The following is a 20,578-nucleotide window of genomic DNA, read 5'->3' on the forward strand; positions in this document are numbered from 1 at the left end:
AGAACTAATTAAACCTAACTAACCTAAGAACATTACACACATCCATGCCCGAGGCAGGATTCAAACCTGCGACCGTAGCGGTCGCTTGGCTCCAGACTGTAGTGCCTCGAACCGCACTGCCACTCCGGCTGGCTATATTATTTTGTTTCTTTATATATATACTCTTTATATATATACTCATACCATGATTTGGTTTTACGCAGTTCATCACAAAAGTCTTGCTATCTGATTCACTTACTTGACCGTTCCATCTCTGTTTAAGTTATGTCCATGCCTGGTATGTTCTTGACACTTCATTTTGAAAATAAAATGACATAATTTCATACAGTTTACTGGGCTCATACAGATATGATTTTATGATAATAAAAACAAAGATGATGTGACTTACCGAACGAAAGTGCTGGCAGGTCGATAGACACACAAACAAGCACAAACACACACACAAAATTCAAGCTTTCGCAACAAACTGTTGCCTCATCAGGAAAGAGGGAAGGAGAGGGAAAGACGAAAGGATGTGGGTTTTAAGGGAGAGGGTAAGGAGTCATTCCAATCCCGGGAGTGGAAAGACTTACCTTAGGGGGAAAAACGGACGGGTATACACTTGCACACACACACATATCCATCCACACATATACAGACACAAGCAGACATCTCATAAGCAGACATATTTCACAAACAAACACAAACACACACACAAAATTCAAGCCCTTGCGACCAACGGCCACCCCACCAGGAACACACACACACAAAAGCAGACACTTGCAAAGGCAAAGAGTTTGGGCAGAGATGTCAGACGAGGTGGAAGTACAGAGGCAAAGATGTTGTTGACCGACAAGAGATGTACAAGGGGCAGCAACTTGAAATTAGTGGAGGTTGAGGCCCAGTGGGTAACAGGAAGAGAGGATATATTGAAGGCGAAGTTCTCATCTCTGGAGTTCTAACAGGTTCGTATTAGTGGGAAGTATCCAGATAACCCGGATGGTGTAACACTGTGCCAAGATGTGCCGGCTGTGCACTGAGGCATGTTTAGCCACAGGGTGATCCTCATTACCAACAAACACTGTCTGCCTGTGTCCATTCATGCGAATGGACAGTTTGTTGCTGGTCATTCCCACATAAAAAGCTTCACAGTGTAGGCAGGTCAGTTGGTAAATCACGTAGGTGCTTTCACACGTGGCTCTGCCTTTGATCGTGTACACCTTCCTGGTTAGAGGACTGGAGTAGGTGGTGGTGGGAGGGTGCACGGGACAGGTTTTACACCCGGGGGCAGTTAAAAGGGTAGGAGCCAGAGGGTAGGGAAGGTGGTTTGGGGATTTCATAGGGATGAACCGAGTGGTTACAAAGGTTAGGTGGACAGCGAAGGGGGGGAGGGTGGGGAGTCGTTCCAGTCCCGGGGATGGGGGGACTTGCCTTGGGAAGGGGGAGGGCGGGGGGGGGGGGTTCTTTGCCTTTACAAATGTCTGCTTGTGTCTGTATATGTGTGGATGGATATATGTGTGTGTGTGTGTGTGTGTGTGTGTGTGTGTGTGTGTGTGTGTGTGTGTGTGTGTGTGTGTGTGTGTGTGTGTGCAAGTGTATACCTGTCCCTTTTTTCCCCTAAGGTAAGTCTTTCTGCTCCCGGGATTGGAATGACTCCTTACCCTCTCCCTTAAAACCCACATCCTTTCGTCTTTCCCTCTCCTTCCCTCTTTCCTGACGAAGCAACCGTTGGTTGCGAAAGCTTGAATTTTGTGTGTATGTTTGTGTTTGTTTGTGTGTCTATCAACATGCCAGCACTGTCGTTTGGTAAGTAACATCATCTTTGTTTTTAGATATATTTTTCCCACGTGGAAAGCAGTGAGTGAAAATTTGTACCAAGGTCAGGAATTGAACCCGAGTCTCCTGCTTGCTAGGCAGGTCCATTAGCCACTAAGCCCCCCTGGTACAGCAGTTTGCACAACTGCACGGGTTCGCCCCGTATGCCTCCTCCTCAATCCAAATTCTCACAGCCGCCCCATTCTACTTTAAATTCTCCCTTACAAATGAACAGAATTGCAGAGGATCTCCACGTTCTGTTATAGTATCTCAGCATTAAACGTAAATGGGGGATCCAACATGAAACCTAGGTGCAGGTACTTATGCACATGAAATGACACAATTTCTGAGACTTTACTGCTCTCGTACAGATATGATTCAGATTCAGATTCAGATTCTTTATTAGTCATTCAGCATTGTTACATGCAATAGACTTCGTCAGTTCACTTAACTTATTAATTTTACAAAAAAAATTTTTTACACATTTAAGTTGATATTAGGCATTTCTAAAAATTCTTCTAATGAATAGAATGGATTGGTTAACAAGAAGTTATGAACATTGTCTTTAAATAATTTGTCAGGTTTGATTGACCCATTTTTAGACAATTTGTTATATATTTTAATTGCCATATACTTATGACTATTGTTAGTTTTGGCTAATCTATTTTGTGGCAACAGCAGAGAAGTACACGTTCTTGTATAGTAGCCATGTCTTTCATTTGTTACACTTAAATTAGGTAGTTCAGCAAGTATGTAGTTAACACTGTCAAGAATATATAAATTAATTACTGTTAAAATTCTATATTTAGTGAACAATGGTTTACAATGTGTTCTATTATCTACCTTAGCCATTACTCTGATTGCTTTCTTCTGGATCACCATAATTTCATTTATTTTTCTGCTGTTTCCCCAGAGTATTAACCCATACCTTAAAACAGATTGAAAAAAGGCAAAGTATGCTGTCCTTACATACTCAAATGTCACACAACACATCAGTCTCTTTAACAAATATATAACTCTTGACAACCTAACCACTATGTGATCTACATGAGAGTTCCATGTTAGACTGTTGTCAAGTACAATACCTAAAAACTTTGCCTTTTGTTTTTCTATTTTTGTAGACTTTGATAGACTGAACCACATATTCTGGGTCTTTTCCTCATTTAATAGCAGACCATTGGCATTAAACCATGATGTTGCATTTTCTTTTGCCAATTTCATATCACTTACAAGGTTATCAAGTACATGGTTTACAGATAGAAAAGTTGTGTCATCTGCATACATATATGTCTTTACATCTATATTTCCTGGTAAGTCATTTATGTGTACAAGGAAAAGAAGTGGTCCCAATTTAGATCCCTGTGGCACTCCATGTTGAACCTCGAGTATGTTTGACAGATGACTTCCTGAACTCACCACCTGGTTCCTTTTATTGAGGTATGATTTGATGAGTTTTAAACTTTTATCACATATTCCATAGTACTCAAGTTTAGAGAGCAGAAGTGAGTGGTCAACACAGTCAAAAGCTTTGCTCAGATCACATAAGGTTACCTGTGCGTGCGCATGGTCCTCAAATGCTGCTAGAATGTCTCTGACTAAGAGCTCTATGGCATGTATAGCTGACCTTCCTTTTCTGTAACCAAACTGTGATGCACTTAACATACCATTTAGTTCTAGGTACTCATACATCTGCTTATATATTATGCCTTCAAAGACTTTTCCTAGTACTGGAATTAGTGAAATTGGTCTGTAGTTTGCAGGATCTGATTTGACACCCTTCTTAAAGACTGGAGTTACCTTGGATAGTTTGAGAGGATCAGGAAAAAACCCTTCTATGAGACACAGGTTTATAGAATACGTTAATGGTGCTGCAATGTAATGTATGATTTCTTTCAATAGATTGTTTGACATATTAAAAATATCTGTATATATATGTATATAGATTTCCAGCCTTGGTACAAATTATGAGACCAGGAAAGTCTCTGAAACTGTGTCATTTCATTTGTGAAAGTGCCTCCATCTGGATTTCAGGCTGGATGTCCCATTTCTGTTGGATGCTGAGGTGCTATTTCAGAATATGGAGAGACTCAGCAATCCTGTTTATGAGTAAGGGGGAATTTAAAGTAGACTGAGGCAGCAGTGAGGAGATCCGGGTTACTTTCCCAACCCTGGTACAAATTTTCACTCACTGCTTCACTCTATGTATATATAACATGCTTCACTTTGCTCTAACAGTGAACATGGTTTAATTTTCAACACAGTTTCTGAAGCTTGAAATTGTAGTGATAAATTCCTCTATTAACACATAACCATTGAGAAACATCATATCAAACTGATACATTTATTATGGTGACAGCCATGTTCTATAGTTCTCTCAGTAACTTCCTGTAACCTCTGAGTGCTGAGTTGCCCTCATTCTTGTATAGCCCAGTGGCACCCATTGTGATTACAACATGACGTCTTGTTTCAGATTATTTGTTTTGGTTGTTAGGTTTTCAACTACAGTAGTTAATGTAGCTCTGGGTGTGACGTTCATCTGCTTTATTTCTTCATTGATAATCCTCGCTGTTGACAAACTGCATTTTTATACTGGCTGAAAAATGATTTGGGGGGGGGGGGGGGGGGGGGTGGAAGTTCAATGCTGTCTACTGTAAATGATGTAGCTGACAATGGCACAGTTGCATTTTACAGTTCTTTACTTTCACTGTTCACAACCCCCCCCCCTCCCCCAATATTACACAGTTAATTAGCCCAGTTCAATATTGCTTAACTTTTGATAAGCCTCATTAATAGTTTGCAGGCAAACTTCAGCACACTGCTACAATAATTTACCATTGACTATCTATGAGCTGTAAAAACATATCCACACAATTCTTGTGGAATAATACGGTATGTGTGGCACTATTGAACAGACACTGCCATTGTTTTAACACACGAGCTATTTGCATTACACTTATCTCACGATTAAGTTGATGCATTGTTGTTGATCTAACCAATACAGGTTTCTCGTCTGAAAATCGACTGTAGACTGACTGTCCCAAGACCAAAAATTGGGCCTTGATATGTCCTCACAACAATAGGTACTGAAAGTATACATTGTTCTGATGTTTACTTTACAGAAATAAAAACATAGCTCATTCAATTAACTCAATATATAGAAAAATTCCTTCTTTTTAACAGTTCCTTCTACTACAATGGTTAGGCCGAATTATTTGTTTAAATAATGAAATTAACAGATACAGTCATACAAACAATACTTTTGACAAAACTGGAAATTACTTTGGAATTAATTGATGGCTGACTTTGCTAATATATTTTTGAATAGAGCCAAATAAATATTTTAAGACTCCTAGTGAGCCTTTTTTCAATGTTTATAATTATTACAGAATTTATATTTGTTATAAGTCAACAATAGAATCTAAGTCACAGAACAATTACCGATTTCACCCTATAATGAAAGGAATACTCAAAATAAATTAGGAAATCGATGACACACACAAAAGTAAACACAAAATTAGACCTGGTAGTATATTCATTAAGACTGAGGGCCAACCTTTTCTTTTATGGAAATGCAGATTATACTCATGTACGGTAATGGTAATTATACAAAAATGTAAATAAAATGAATTTAAGGAGGCAGATGGCAAAACTCGAGAGGAAGTAAAGAGATCCGAGCTTGCTTTTGAACCTTAATTTAGAGATATGACTGAGTTTCATTATTTTTAACTATAACTATAACTCAGTTGGAGAAAATCGAGATTAATGTTCTTATATCTGAAAAACTACATGAAACTTTGTGAGCAGGTATATTATAAGTTACTACCACTACTGAAGCAAAACCATGGCAGTAGTTTGAATGGACACAAAGTTAGATATTTCATGCATAAATATGTAATATAAATATTTGCATATTTTAATAAATTAATATCTGTAGTTCTTTTGCATTTCATTTCTTAATTCTGCTTCAGTCAATATAAATAACAAGGATATGTTACTGCTAAAAATTTAGTGTTAATTTTATTGATTCCAAAGATAAAGGTACATAAATTTTGCTTATTTAATATTGGGAACATAGGACTTGCAAACTCCTCTTAAGTCTTTTCATTGTATCACACTTAAGTAAAACATGCATTTCTGCCTTCTTCCTAGACATTCAAGAGATCCATCTCCATGGAATACAATGTGTGAAATGTTACGCTGCTTTGCTGTGCAGCTGATTTAATATGTGAAAGAGTACTTGCCTTCTCAGCAGCACGAGATGGCATACATATGGAAAGACAAACTTGTGTGTCATCTTCAGTTGGCTAAAATGTTATACATTGTTTGTTTTATAGGAACAATGGTGTCAGTGGGTGTGTTCAGCCACGTAATGAAGATGGACGACGCCCTGGTGGGAGTCCTCTCATGCACCAGCAAGATCATCTCAAGCTTCGTGTACGCCTTCAGTTACACCACATGGATGATCTACATGGGTAAGTAAACTCACTGTAGGAGGTGTGATCTAAAACTCAAGGGAAGTTTTGTTTTTCTTAGAGAACCCTTATTTATTCATCATAAACTTTACCACCTTCAGAGTAATCCCCCTCAGATACAATACATCTGAGCCAATGGCTTTTCCAATCTTGGAATCACATCTGGAACTCACTCTTTGTTATGTTGTTTATTGCCTTAAACAATTCTGTTTTTGTCTCATTGATGGTGACAAAATGACATCCTTTTATGGCTCTCTTCAGATACAGTCCCAGAAAGAAGTCACAGGGGGCCATGTCCAGCAAATGTGGTAGTGGAGGCAACAGCATAGTGTTGTTTTTTTGCAAAAAAAAACCATGATCAACCATTGAGGTGTGAGTGCGAGCATTATCATGATATAATTTCCGTGAGTGGTTTTGCCACAAATCTGGTTGTTTTATTCAGACTGCTTCACACAAATGGCACATAACTTGCAGACAGTATTCCTTAATCACCATATGAACATAACTCCTGATGCACTATCCCATTGTACTTGAAGAAAATAGTGACAAGAACCTTCACATGTGATTGAACTTTTCGAATTTTTTTCAGTCTCTGCTCTTCAGTCGTTTTCCATTGTGAAAACAGGGCCTCGATTTCAATGTCATAGCCATATACCCACTTTTTGTCACCTATTATAGTCATCTGTAGAAGTTCTTAATCTTTGCTGACTTCATTCAAGAACACCTGAGAGACATCTATGTGACATTCTTTTTGGTTGAAACTTGACAATTTTGGAACAGACTGGGTTGCTGCATGTTTTGTGCCCAAAACCTACAAAAAAATAAAAATAAAAATAAATTGCTCGCATGAGGCAGAGTATATGCAAACTTCATCAGCAACCTTCCTTTGGAGATTTGGCCATTTTCCACAACCATTTTCTTTACTCCTTCCAGACTGACTTCAGTAATTGATGTACTAGGACAATCATCTTTGGAACACTTATACCATTTGTAGACTCTTATAGATTCACCAAAAGCCACAGTCAACATTTCAAATGTGGTGCTGCACTTTACTCCAAAGTGTTGTCATTTATGAAATAAAAGATGCACCTTAGAATAAAGCCCCTAAATGTGCAGTATCTTAGATACAATCTCAGATTGCTGCAATTATTTGTGCATAAGCAAGTCATCACATCTACTAGTAATAACAGGACTTAAAAGACAGTGAAACACCATATCACAAACAACACATTGCAGGCAGCAACACAAAAAGGAGAGGGTGGAAATACCTGTCAGTGCACATCTTAGATTTGAAAGAATTGCATTTTCTGAACAATATGCTAAAGAAGGAAGAATTGAAATGACTAGCACTGTAGTCCACATAAATTATTATTCAAGCGAGCTAAATATGAAGTTATTAGAATATACTGGCCACCAAATGCTGATCTGTTATACAGTTTTGAGAGAATTAACAAGAAATTTACTTCAAATTCTTTGATCCATCATTTTGGAAAGTAACAATTCACCAAGCCCTCAAAAGCATGTATAAAGCCCATGAAATTAAAAAATTCCCATTACTTTTTGATTACTTCTCACATACCACCCATACACAATACAAAATGAAGCTGCTCACATTACTAAATAACTGATCATTTTGGCATACTGTGCATTACTGTTTATCAAGCTTGAACTATTCCCCCAAATTGTGATACAATTCATGAAAATCACTCAGCCCACTAGCAGAGGACAGACAGTTAGTTATTATATACTAAGATGGTATATGTTCTTTCGGACATGTCCGAAAGAACAGATAGCATCGGTGACCATGCAGCTCATTAGAATGAAATTACAATGAAATGAACACCCTTAGCTGCTTACAGGTGTTGACATACGTCAACGGGGACAGACGAAAATGTGTGCCCCGACCGGGACTCGAACCTGGGATCTCCTGCTTACATGCTATCCATCTGAGCCACCGAGGACACAGAGGATAGTGCGACTGCGGGGATTTATCTCTGGCACGCCTCCCGCGAAACCCACATTCTCAACTTATTGTCCCGAACTATATTCATTATACTCAATACTCACAGCGAGTAGCCGATTCCCATAAGAGTTCGGGCACTGTCTGTGCATTCGCACAGAAGAAGAAGATGGTCAACTGGCCAGTGAGCCTTAACTATATATATATATACTAAGATGGTATCTGTTCTTTCGGACATGTCATGCACTCTGCCCCAAGTGTTATGTACTGCACAGATGGTCTGTATTTTAAACAAGGCACTGCACCACTCTATCATCCTCCAGTTGTGTTAGAATGGTTTGAGTACCACTCCATGACCATGACAGAACCCAGGTCCTCCTCCATCCCATTGAGACAACACCGAATAAGGTTAGTGCACTTTGGTCTCAGATCCAATCACTTTCCATAAGTTGCAGCAGCAGTAGATAGGTCATGCATGAAAAAGGCTTCCCAAGACGTTCAGCAACTCCTGAAGTCACGACAGCCCCTTTCGGTACCAGTATCAGAGTGAGAAAAAGTACTACACGTTACTAAGTTAGTAAAAGAAATTGCATGGCATTGTTGCCTGAGAAATCCTGAGAGGTAGATTCATTTCATATTTATTCCTCCATGTACAACTGTCCTTTTCCTCGTACTATGCGATAAATGTGTCTTGAGAGTAGCTGACAGAAATGATTGTGCATAGGCCTAGTGGGCTCACATATTTGTGTTACATGATTATGAGAGAAGGGAGAGGGCAAAACCCGTGCTGACATAAAGACTTCACCTCTCAAATAACACCAGAAGGGACATGAAGTTTGAAGTTCCCATCTGACAGACAATACCATTCAATACATATATCTTGTAAGGAACTTACTAGCACTACTAAAACCTGGATAACAGGAATTAACTTTGTCTTTGATGCCATCTACAAGATATTTCAGGAATACTCTTACAAACTTTGACATCATATACCTCAACAAAAACTGTTTTATAAATGTATGTTCATAAATTCTCCATTATTAAAATTTACAGTGAGTAAGTTAAAGAGAAAATTCAGCAAATAATGTCTGTGATCATTAACTAAAATTCATTTTTTGATAGAAGTCAGTCTGCGGATATATTCATTGTGGATTTGGTAGTAATACCTGTTGTTGTTCTTGTCATAGTATTGATTTGCTTGTTAAGTATTGTCTTGAACCAAGGCAAAACAGTTATTATGTAAGCAAAAAAATGTGATTTTTATGTAACACTACACAAGTGTTAATGGACTTAAGGCTGTCTTAAATGTGTTTCCAAACAGAATACATCTAAATAAACCAACATTTGCTGCTGTTTATTGTCACATTATTGAAATTTAATAAATTGTACCTACCACAAGTGGCAGATCAGGTTAGATGAGGATTTACTCATACACCTAACTACAAAGAATGCATTCTGCAGGCTGAATTATCCAGGTATCAAAGTACAGCGTATCACCTTATGATGTAATACATCATGTAGGATCACATAGAGTGGACTTCATGGGCAGTTGATGTATCTGTACTATCTTGTGTGTAGGGTGTTTTCTACACCAATAATCAGCCACAAGAAAATGTTTGCCAATGCTTTGTTCTACCAACAGCCAACCAAAACAAATGGTTCTAATGGCTCTGAGCACTATGGGATTTAACTGCTGAGGTCATCAATCCCCTAGAACTTAGAACTACTTAAACCTAACTAACCTAAGGACATCACACACATCCATGCCTGAGGCAGGATTCGAACCTGCGACCGTAAGGGTCACGCGGCTCCAGTCTGTAGCGCCTAGAACAGCCAATCAATTATATCTTCAGGCTCATTTACACATGAGCCAACATGTGGAAGAAACTATTTTTATGGACAAATTAAAATCATCGTGATAAAATTTAAGCTAGACTCCAACAGTTCATCAATCCGTTTGGATAGTAATCATATGACAGCACTCAAACCAATTCCAAGATAAAAGGAACATCATAATTTACTGCTAATGGCATAACAAACAATCTTAAAAAATCCAAAATGAATTTTCACTCTGCAGCATAATGTGTGCCGATATGGAACTTCCTGGCAGATTAAAACTGTGCACTGGCCCAGGATGCAAATCCAGGACCTTTGCATTTCAAGAACAAGTGCTGTGTATGAGCTACACAAGCACAACTCACAACCTGTCCTCAGTGATTTCCTTGAGGAAGAAAGGTAAAGGGCGTGTGTTCAAGTCCCAGTCTGGCACACAGTTTTAATCCGCCAGAAAGTTTCATATTAGTGCACACTCAGCTGGAGAGTTCATTCTTGAGACAATCCCCAGGCTGTGGCTAAGTAATGTCTCCACAGTATCCTTTCATCCAGGCATTTCAGTCCTGCAAGTTTTGCAGGAAAACGTCTGTGAAATTTCAAAGGTAGGAGATGAGGTGCCGGAGGAGGTAAAGCTGTGAGGACAGGGCGTGAGTCATGCTCAGGTAGCTCAGTTGGTAGAGCACTTGCTTGTAAAATGCAGAAGTCCTGAGGTCTACTTTTGGTCCAGTGCACAGTTTTAATCTGCCAGGAAGTTTTAACCATAAAATAAATAAGTACATAGGCTCTCACAGCTGTTATCAGTTATGTAGTGATGCCGCATCATTCTTGCAGACCCTTCTAATCTAACAGTTCAGCCTTCTTTTTCATCCCTTCTTCAGGTAACTGGCATGCACCTAAGTGATGATGTGACTGAGAAGACAGTTGCATTTCTGATCAGTTTTAGCAAAGCACTGCCTGTAGTTTAGTGCATCACAGACAATCATTTCCAGAAATCCATGCAGTTTCTTCAATGAATATAAAGTCTGTGTTCCAGAATCCAGCAGCAGTAAGTGCCTATTGCTGCCTCATTCCTTCCTGGATGCCTTAAGAGTCCACTCTAAAAGCCTATATAACCTGCATGGAGCTGGAGAAGTTGTCATAAAGTGACCCAAGTCTCTGTAAGAGTACTTCCTATCTCAGTGATTTACAGTGTGTGCTCTTCCAATGCATTTTTTAGAGTAAATTATTCAGAAAAAACAGAGCTGCAGAATAAATACAGTTACAGTTGAAACTGCACCCCCCTCCCCAAAAAAAACTGCATCTTGGACAAAGTCATGGACTGCTGTCCATGTAAACCTTGCTGTTTTTTAGGCTTCCAGTTTTTTTTTTTGGCATTTTCTGTTTTTCATTAAGAAAACTAACCAAGATACTAATCTTTCATGAAATCCTGAAATTACTTTTACTCACCTGTATGACTCCAGCTTCTTTTGACTGCTTAGTTTTTTCTTTACATTTTTAAAGGATGTTAGGTTTTACAAAAAATATAAAATTTTACAAAAGTCAAAAAACCTTTAATAACCACTCTAGTCCTAATAATCTACTATTCTACTTTCAATAACTAAAAAGTAAAGTCCTAAAATCCTAATTATTAAAAATTACACAACATTTTCACATAGATTTTTTTCATATGTTCCAGTCTAAAACATGGTTCTTTGCATTTGGCAATTTTGTGCTATCTTCTCTGTTGTGTCGTGTCTTATTGCTGCCTTTCCCGTTTCTCCCATTTTTTCTTTCTGCTGTGTGTACTTCACACATTCTCTGGTTTCTTGTATTACCTGATGGAGGTGAAATCTTTTCTGGGAAATAAATTCATCTTTGTTGCACAAAGCCAGTACAGTTGTTACCTACTGGAACTCAATCCAGAAGCATCTTGGCATATTGGTAATTTAGAAGAACTGCTAACTACTTAGCAAGTACCAGTGTTTGTCATAAAGCTGTATGACAAGTAATAATGTACCATAAACAGGACTCTGTATATATAGATGTAGGAATTTTTCTTTGAAATATATCATTGTAATCAAGTAGATATTGTTACACACAAACAGCATTTAGCAGTGGAGTAATAGTTTATTGGACATACAGTATACATCTGAAGTTTCTGTAATGTCTTTGTCATGTGTTAGTGTATACTTGGCTGATTCCACATCCTACATCTTGATGGGATCCATGGTACATGACGAACAAATAAATAAATGAGCTGAATTTGTTAACCTTCCCTCACCTCATTGTTCACAATTGTCTGTTAAACATCACTTACCTTGCATTCTGAACAATGTGTGTTGATGATAATGATTTTTGTTGCAGCACCAATTGCAGAAATTCTTAATGGCACATCATTCATCGCAATGCGCTCCATCATGTCCAAACTGGTTCCACCTGATGAGTTGGGTAAGTTTCACTTGTCTTGTGCATCTGAGCATTACGTTCACAGTCACATGCAATGAATAAATAATGGCTTAGAAATAAAAAAGAGCCATGTGGTAGGTACTTTTAGGTTCAAATGAATTTATGCAGGTAACTTGTGTGTTTCTGGATTACCACACTCTCAATAAACTACTCAGTGCCACACAAAGGAAAATCCAGGATGGAATGTAACAACTCAGCATCTCTGCTACATTGTTGTAAACTACACAGTGTGTAGGTTGCTACAACATATATCATCGATCTACTTTGCATACTCTAGATCTCCATCATTGAATTTTATCTTCCACTGTCCTTTCAACTATGTTTTCCAGTGAATATCTATGCAATATTGTTTCCAGCTGTTCTTCACTGGGTGTGTTGTGAATCACATCAGAATAGTCCTTTACTTTCCTTACTGTTTCTCAAGATGCAAAGAAATTATCAGTACTGTCAATGCACATCTTTGGTTTCTGTTTTCCTGATTTTGATCTCCATAGTTAATTATTTGTAAGTCACATGGATCATAACTGGAACAGTTTGCTATGATGTGATGTGAAATGAGTCAGCTTTACAATTGCAGTGCACTTTCTCACTAAAAAGTGTGGCAACACAGACCATTCACATGACTGTCTTAACCTATTAATGCCCAAAACATATTTTTTGTTTTTGATTTTTTATTGAAATTAAGTCGTAGTAGTTCTTTGTAAGGGAAGCAGCATGTATCAATGACTAAAATGTTATTTTTTTTAATATTTACACTGTTATATTTCACTTATGATAAAACATACAATGGGCATTAACATTTACAGTTCAGCAGCACCATTTATTATTTTATGTAGCAAGAAAACAATGTTAAATCTAATTTTATTCATAAAACTATATGTTACTGTTTTTCCAATTTACAGTTCAGTCATTAATGGCATTGGGAAAATAAAAGCAAACCGGACTAAATCCAACATCACATTATTTCAGTAATATGTTCTGTATTTTGCACATTGTTTACCTATGACATTGCAAAGAACAAGAATCTGGGTGAAGACAAACATTACACTTTATGAAACAAAATTTTGTGCATTTTTCCACAATTTTTACATCTCCTCTGTGTTAGAATTTTGTCCACAAAGTGTACAACACTGACTCTGCGGACATCATTTGGTACACCTTCCCTGGATTTTGGCATGGCCCCTCAAGGTTTTTCCATTAGTGCTGATATCAGTAGAGATAGTACAATACTTCTTCAAAACTCCAACAAACTTTCTATACAGCATCTATGTACTGATGAGGCAGAATCGAACAAGAGAGCAGTACAATTTCTTGGAGTGTATCCCAGTTCTATATAGACCTCTTAGTTTGTTGAAAAGATCAACACCTCCCATCCCTTTGTTGTATAATTGTACCAAGGTTGGTTGAGGCATGGTTACATGCTTTCACTTCGCTTTACTCCATCTCTTGCAGGTCCCCTTGGTAAGACAATCATTGATTGCAGATTTGTTGCTAATGTCACTTGACTGTTTTTGTGCCAGCTTAACAGTATAATGTGTTCATCTTGAATAACATGATAAGATACATGAGGTTCCATTTCTAAGTCTTTCAGAGGTGCTTTCCCAATCCTGTCTCTCTGGATAGCGAAAATGCAGTGTAATTCATGCTTGCTTAGTGATTCCAAAGGTGGCAGAGAGTTGAAATAGTTGTCAACAAAGGCAACATAATTAGGAGGAAGAAACCCTAAAAAAAATTTTTCTGTGAGAATTTCTGAATTTTTTTCCTCCTCCTTGTCATGAGCACCAAAGTAAGGACTGAACTTTACAACATAACCCTCAGATGTTGTGACCATAGTGAATAGGTTTCCCCTTATGAATTGTTTCTTCCTGTTATATCCCTAATAGAGTTCCATGCCTTCGCCTAAAGAGAAAAAACATCCCAGTGGCCGAACAAGTAGCAGAAACTTGATGTTAAGGTCTTTCACAAGCGGATAAATTTTCTGAGTTGGGTCCATAGTTGTGTTATCATTGAAATGCAGAAAGCGATGAATTTGTTTCTACTGAATGCTTACAAGGTGACTGTAAGTATCTGCCCTTGTCTCCCAATACATTATTTTAAAGAGGCTGGATTGAAAACCGAAAGAAGATTTCCAAAATGTTTGTATAACTCATCAACTGAAAGTTGAAGTTCTAAATATCCTTTCTGAGCAGCATTTCCACAGTCTCTTTACAAATATACTCCAAAAAGTCTTCATTTAAAACTTCCTTGACTATATCTGCTGGCATGAACTCCTTCATTTTATCCACAAGAAAAGGCTTTGATATTTACCAGTGAAATCTACTTAACTGCCACTATTCATGGTTATCGGTCACTTAGATGTCCACTTCCTTGGTATTGTTTTATATTTCTTTGATAGTTCCGGTGTTTTCTTATCTTTGTTGTCGCTTTCTCTCACAGGCTGTTCAATAACATTGTTTCTCTTTCCTTCTGAAGTGGCTTGTACTTACATTGATTTATTTATTTTTATTTTTATTTATTTATTTATTTCGTGTTCCATAGATCCATATGGGAACATATCCCTGGATATAGAACGAGTCAAGGTTTTTTACAGATTATTGTTTTGTGCACAGATACATTGATCTTATCATTAGATTAAAGAAACTGTGAAGTTTAGCATATACCCTTACATATTAGTTAAGATACAGGACATCTGAAAGAATATACAGTCATACATAAATTTGGGTATTGTTCTTAAGATATACAGGCGTCATACACAGACATACATAAATTTGGGTATTGTATTAAGTTACACTGTACTTACAGAGTATGATTAATCAACTGTAGAGGTCACACAGTAAGGTTTAAGCACAAACAAGAGATTCTATGCATTTTTGCTAAGAAATTCATCAATACTGTAACAAGATTCATCTAAAAGGAACTGCTTCAGATTTTCTTTAAACTTTGGCATGTTTCCAACCAGTTCTTTAATGTGCGGTGAGAGGGCATTAAAAATCTTGACCACAGAAGAACTCCTTTAACAGTGTCACTGACGTTAACGAGTCTTTTATTGTCGCTAGAAGCATTGTCACAAACAGAATCATTTCCATCACATGATGGAAGAAGGATTAAATCCAGCTCATCAGCTCATTCTTTAAACTCAAGATACTATCTTCGTCGCTGAGACTCTCAAGTGGTTTTAGGATCTCTTATGTATCAGGGGCATTATCAAGAATTTAGCAAAATGACTTCAGGAAACTGCATCTTTTATTTTACTCTAGAAGTAAAAAAAGAAATGTTTCCTGAATTACGTTTTAAAGTAGTTATAGTTTCCAATTGTATATCATTCAGCAAAGTATTACTCTATTACACAAGCCTAGATAAAGATTTTACAACCAGAAACAACATCATGCTTAATTGGTATTCTGATCTAATACTAAAACTATGAGTCAAACATTTATGTCAATACAAGCAGTTTCTGTATAGGATAAAACTAATACCTGTTGCACTTTATCTTGCCAGCCCAGAGTAAATGGCTAACTGTGCAATTATGTAAGATTATACCAAGGGGAATCGAACATAATTGTATAGGACTTATATGTACAGAGGTAGACATTTTTTGATATACAGAGATCGAGATTCTTCTTTGTCACTATGGATAGATGAGGCAACTACTGTCGTTGCACTAATCCATTCAACACAGTGCGAGGTGGTCTTGCATAGAGGTTCTAATGTGGTGCCTATGGGACCAGGTATTTGATGATTTTTGTAGTATCATTGCACTGGTTTAATTCATGAATGCAATTGGGTTTTAAGGCAAACTTTTTTATGCTCCTTATCATTAATATTGTGGCAGCTATTTATCGTACCACACATAATATGACCTAGGCTACACATAGGTAACATGTATTCCGATATGGTTATGCCACATTTTACTGTGCTTTAATTTATTTTATTATTCATTTATATTAGTTAATTATTTTTTAAAAATTTATTTTTAAATAATTGTATGCAGTGCATTTGATTGTTGTGATGCATGGCCTATTACAGCTGTGTGGTGCAGTTTTGTGAATAATGGCGTATATATGTTGTTGTTGTTGTTGTGGTCTTCAGTCCTGAGACTGGTTTGATGCAGCTCTCCATGCTACTCTATCCTGTGCAAGCTTCTTCATCTCCCAGTACCTACTGCAACCTACATCCTTCTGAATCTGCTTAGTGTATTCATCTCTTGGTCTCCCTCTACGATTTTTACCATCCACGCTGCCCTCCAATGCTAAATTTGTAATCCCTTGATGCCTCAAAATATGTCCTACCAACCGATCCCTTCATCTAGTCAAGTTGTGCCACAAACTTCTCTTCTCCCCAATCCTATTCAATACCTCCTCATTAGTTACGTGATCTACCCACCTTATCTTCAGCATTCTTCTGTAGCACCACATTTCGAAAGCTTCTATTCTCTTCTTGTCCAAACTGGTTATCGTCCATGTTTCACTTCCATACATGGCTACACTCCATACAAATACTTTCAGAAACGACTTCCTGACACTTAAATCTATACTCGATGTTAACAAATTTCTCTTCTTCAGAAACGATTTCCTTGCCATTGCCAGTCTACATTTTATATCCTCTCTACTTCGACCATCATAAGTTATTTTACTCCCTAAATAGCAAAACTCCTTTACTACTTTAAGTGTCTCATTTCCTAATCTAATCCCCTCAGCATCACCCGATTTAATTTGACTACATTCCATTATCCTCATTTTGCTTTTGTTGATGTTCATCTTATATCCTCCTTTCAAGACACTGTCCATTCCGTTCAATTGCTCTTCCAAGTCCTTTGCTGTCTCTGACAGAATTACAATGTCATCGGCGAACCTCAAAGTTTTTACTTCTTCTCCATGAATTTTAATACCTACTCCGAATTTTTCTTTTGTTTCCTTTACTGCTTGCTCAATATACAGATTGAATAACATTGGGGAGAGGCTACAACCCTGTCTCACTCCCTTCCCAACCACTGCTTCCCTTTTATGCCCCTCGACTCTTATAACTGCCATCTGGTTTCTGTACAAATTGTAAATAGCCTTTCGCTCCCTGTATTTTACCCCTGCCACCTTCAGAATTTGAAAGAGAATATTCCAGTTAACGTTGTCAAAAGCTTTCTCTAAGTCTACAAATGCTAGAAACGTAGGTTTGCCTTTTCTTAATCTTTCTTCTAAGACAAGTCGTAAGATTAGTATTGCCTCACGTGTTCCAACATTTCTACGGAATCCAAACTGATCTTCGCCGAGGTCCACTTCTACCAGTTTTTCCATTCGTCTGTAAAGAATTCGCGTTAGTATTTTGCAGCTGTGACTTATTAAACTGATAGTTCGGTAATTTTCACATCTGTCAACACCTGCTTTCTTTGGGATTGGAATTATTATATTCTTCTTGAAGTCTGTGGGTATTTCGCCTGTCTCATCATCTTGCTCACCAGATGGTAGAGTTTTGTCATGACTGGCTCTCCCAAGGTCATCAGTAGTTCTAATGGAATGTTGTCTACTCCCGGGGCCTTGTTTCAACTCAGGTCTTTCAGTGCTCTGTCAAACTCTTCACGCAGTATCTTATCTCCCATTTCATCTTCATCTACATCCTCTTCCATTTCCATAATACTGTCCTCAAGTACATCGCCCTTGTATAGACCCTCTATATACTCCTTCCACCTTTCTGCCTTCCCTTCTTTGCTTAGAACTGGGTTGCCATCTGAGCTCTTGATATTCATACAAGTGGTTCTCTTCTCTCCAAAGGTCTCATTAATTTTCCTGTAGGCAGTATCTATCTTACCCCTAGTGAGACAAGCCTCTACATCCTTACATTTGTCCTCTAGCCATCCCTGCTTAGCCATTTTGCACTTTCTGTCGATCTCATTTTTGAGACGTTTGTATTCCCTTTTGCCTGCTTCATTTACTGCATTTTTATATTTTCTCCTTTCATCAATTAAATTCAATATTTCTTTTGTTACCCAAGGATTTCTATTAGCCCTCGTCTTTTTACCTACTTGATCCTCTGCTGCCTTCACTACTTCATCCCTCAGAGCTACCCATTCTTCTTCTACTGTATTTCTTTCCCCCATTCCTGTCAATTGTTCCCTTATGCTCTCCCTGAAACTCTCTACAACCTCTGGTTCTTTCAGTTTATCCAGGTCCCATCTCCTTAAATTTCCACCTTTTTGCAGTTTCTTCAGTTTTCATCTGCAGTTCATAACCAATAGATTGTGGTCAGAATCCACATCTGCCCCTGGAAATGTCTTACAATTTAAAACCTGGTTCCTAAATCTCTGTCTTACCATTATATAATCTATCTGATACCTATTAGTATCTCCAGGATTCTTCCAGGTATACAACCTTCTTTTATGATTCTTGAACCAAGTGTTAGCTATGATTAAGTTATGCTCTGTGCAAAGTTCTACAAGGCTGCTTCCTCTTTCATTTCTTCCCCCCAATCCATATTCACCTACTATGTTTCCTTCTCTCCCTTTTCCTACTGACGAATTCCAGTCACCCATGACTATTAAATTTTCGTCTCCCTTCACTATCTGAATAATTTCTTTTATCTCGTCATATGTTCATCTATTATGCTATATCCGAGTAAAACAGTTAAAACTATTAACAACAGCATGACATATTAGCCCCTAATGTTACATATAGTTTTAATAATATACAATATGTCCTTTTGAGCCACTTACATAGTTAACATAGATACTTGTCAATTGTTAATGTATGTTCTATATATTTTTATAATAATACATTTGTTCTACTGATTGTACAGGGCCCTGAAGATGGCATCAATGTAACACCAAAACTGGTAGCATATAAGAAGTTCATAAAATAAATTTCTACAATACATACGGCTGTTGGCAAATTATTGTATCTAGAAATACATGCCAGCCATTGTCCCATGATCCCTAAAGGATCGACAAAGACTTTTTGTGCATTGCGCTGTACATGTTCTATAATGTTACATTTAAGGTGTGGCAGTCTGCCCTGTTGGGTATATTGTAGATGTCACTTCTAGCTGTGAAAGCAACCCAGAATGTAGATTGACAGAAATTCTTCTGAACACAAACTGGTACTAGATGTCAGCATCATGACACTGATTTAGGATGATTGTCTGAACAATGTACATTGAAAAATGAGTGAACAGCGTAGCACAAGCTTTACATATCATAAAGTAACTTCTTTGTTAGTATGTGTCAACCAAAGAATGTTGTATTATTTAATTAGATAGATAAAAAATCTACTCGCCAAGTGGAGGCAGGACACACACATAAAAGACTGTTGTGAGTGGCAAGCTTTCGGAGCAGAGTCTCCTTCATCAGGCAGAAGGGTTGAAGAGGAAGGAACAAGGGTGAAGGAAAAGGACTCGAGAGGTCTAGGAAAAGGGGTACATTTTGGGAAAGTCAGCCAGAACTGCTGATCAGGGGCGACTTACCGTATGGGATGATTGTTCATTTTTGTTGTGCATGTTGGTATTCCAGTTGCTATTAGTTTACAGATCAATTGTTATTTTTTATTTGTAGTTCACTGTTGCTGTTTGTGTTTACATTTTGCCATTTTGGTGTTTGGAGACAATGAATGGAATGACAAGTGGACAAATCATAACATTTTCAACATATTCTTCTGCTTGAGTTCAATAAAGGGGTGACAGCAGCAGAGGTAGCCAGAAACATTTGTGCTATGTATGGGGATCAGACAGAGCATTGCAAGAAAACAGTTTTCTCATTTTAAGGAGGACTGTTTTGGCGTTAGTGACTCTCCACATTCACAAAAATTAGTGGGTGGCCATATGTGCATCTCTGCTTGCAAGTCCATGATTGATTTGTGAACAGCACTGACCATTCCTATCCTGTATTGTTACTGGTGATGAGGGATGGTGTCTTTACACTAGCATCAGGAAAAGAAAGGAACAATTGAAACTAAACTAAGTAGCAACTACCTGTTCAAAGATCTGCACACATCTGCGAAAGATAATGTAATGCTTCTGGCGGAACGGTGATGGTGTGGTATACTACAAATTGCTTCCACAAGGTGTAACCATAACTGCTGACATTTACTGTCAA

The 20,578-nt window shown here is 37.8% G+C and overlaps 1 protein-coding gene across 1 annotated transcript in view; it reads left to right on the forward strand.

Moving 5' to 3' along the window:
- The window catches only part of LOC124719036 (solute carrier family 46 member 3-like), a 364,910-nt gene that overhangs the window by 327,705 nt on the left and 16,627 nt on the right, over positions 1 to 20,578 (forward strand). The window contains exons 5-6 of the mRNA XM_047244704.1: positions 6,129 to 6,266; positions 12,403 to 12,486. Of these exons, the coding sequence (XP_047100660.1) occupies positions 6,129 to 6,266; positions 12,403 to 12,486 (222 nt within the window). The remainder of the gene's footprint in view (positions 1 to 6,128; positions 6,267 to 12,402; positions 12,487 to 20,578) is intronic.

Source organism: Schistocerca piceifrons, chromosome 10 (genome assembly GCF_021461385.2).
Source record: "Schistocerca piceifrons isolate TAMUIC-IGC-003096 chromosome 10, iqSchPice1.1, whole genome shotgun sequence".
In the NCBI taxonomy this organism is placed as follows: Eukaryota; Metazoa; Arthropoda; class Insecta; order Orthoptera; family Acrididae; genus Schistocerca; species Schistocerca piceifrons.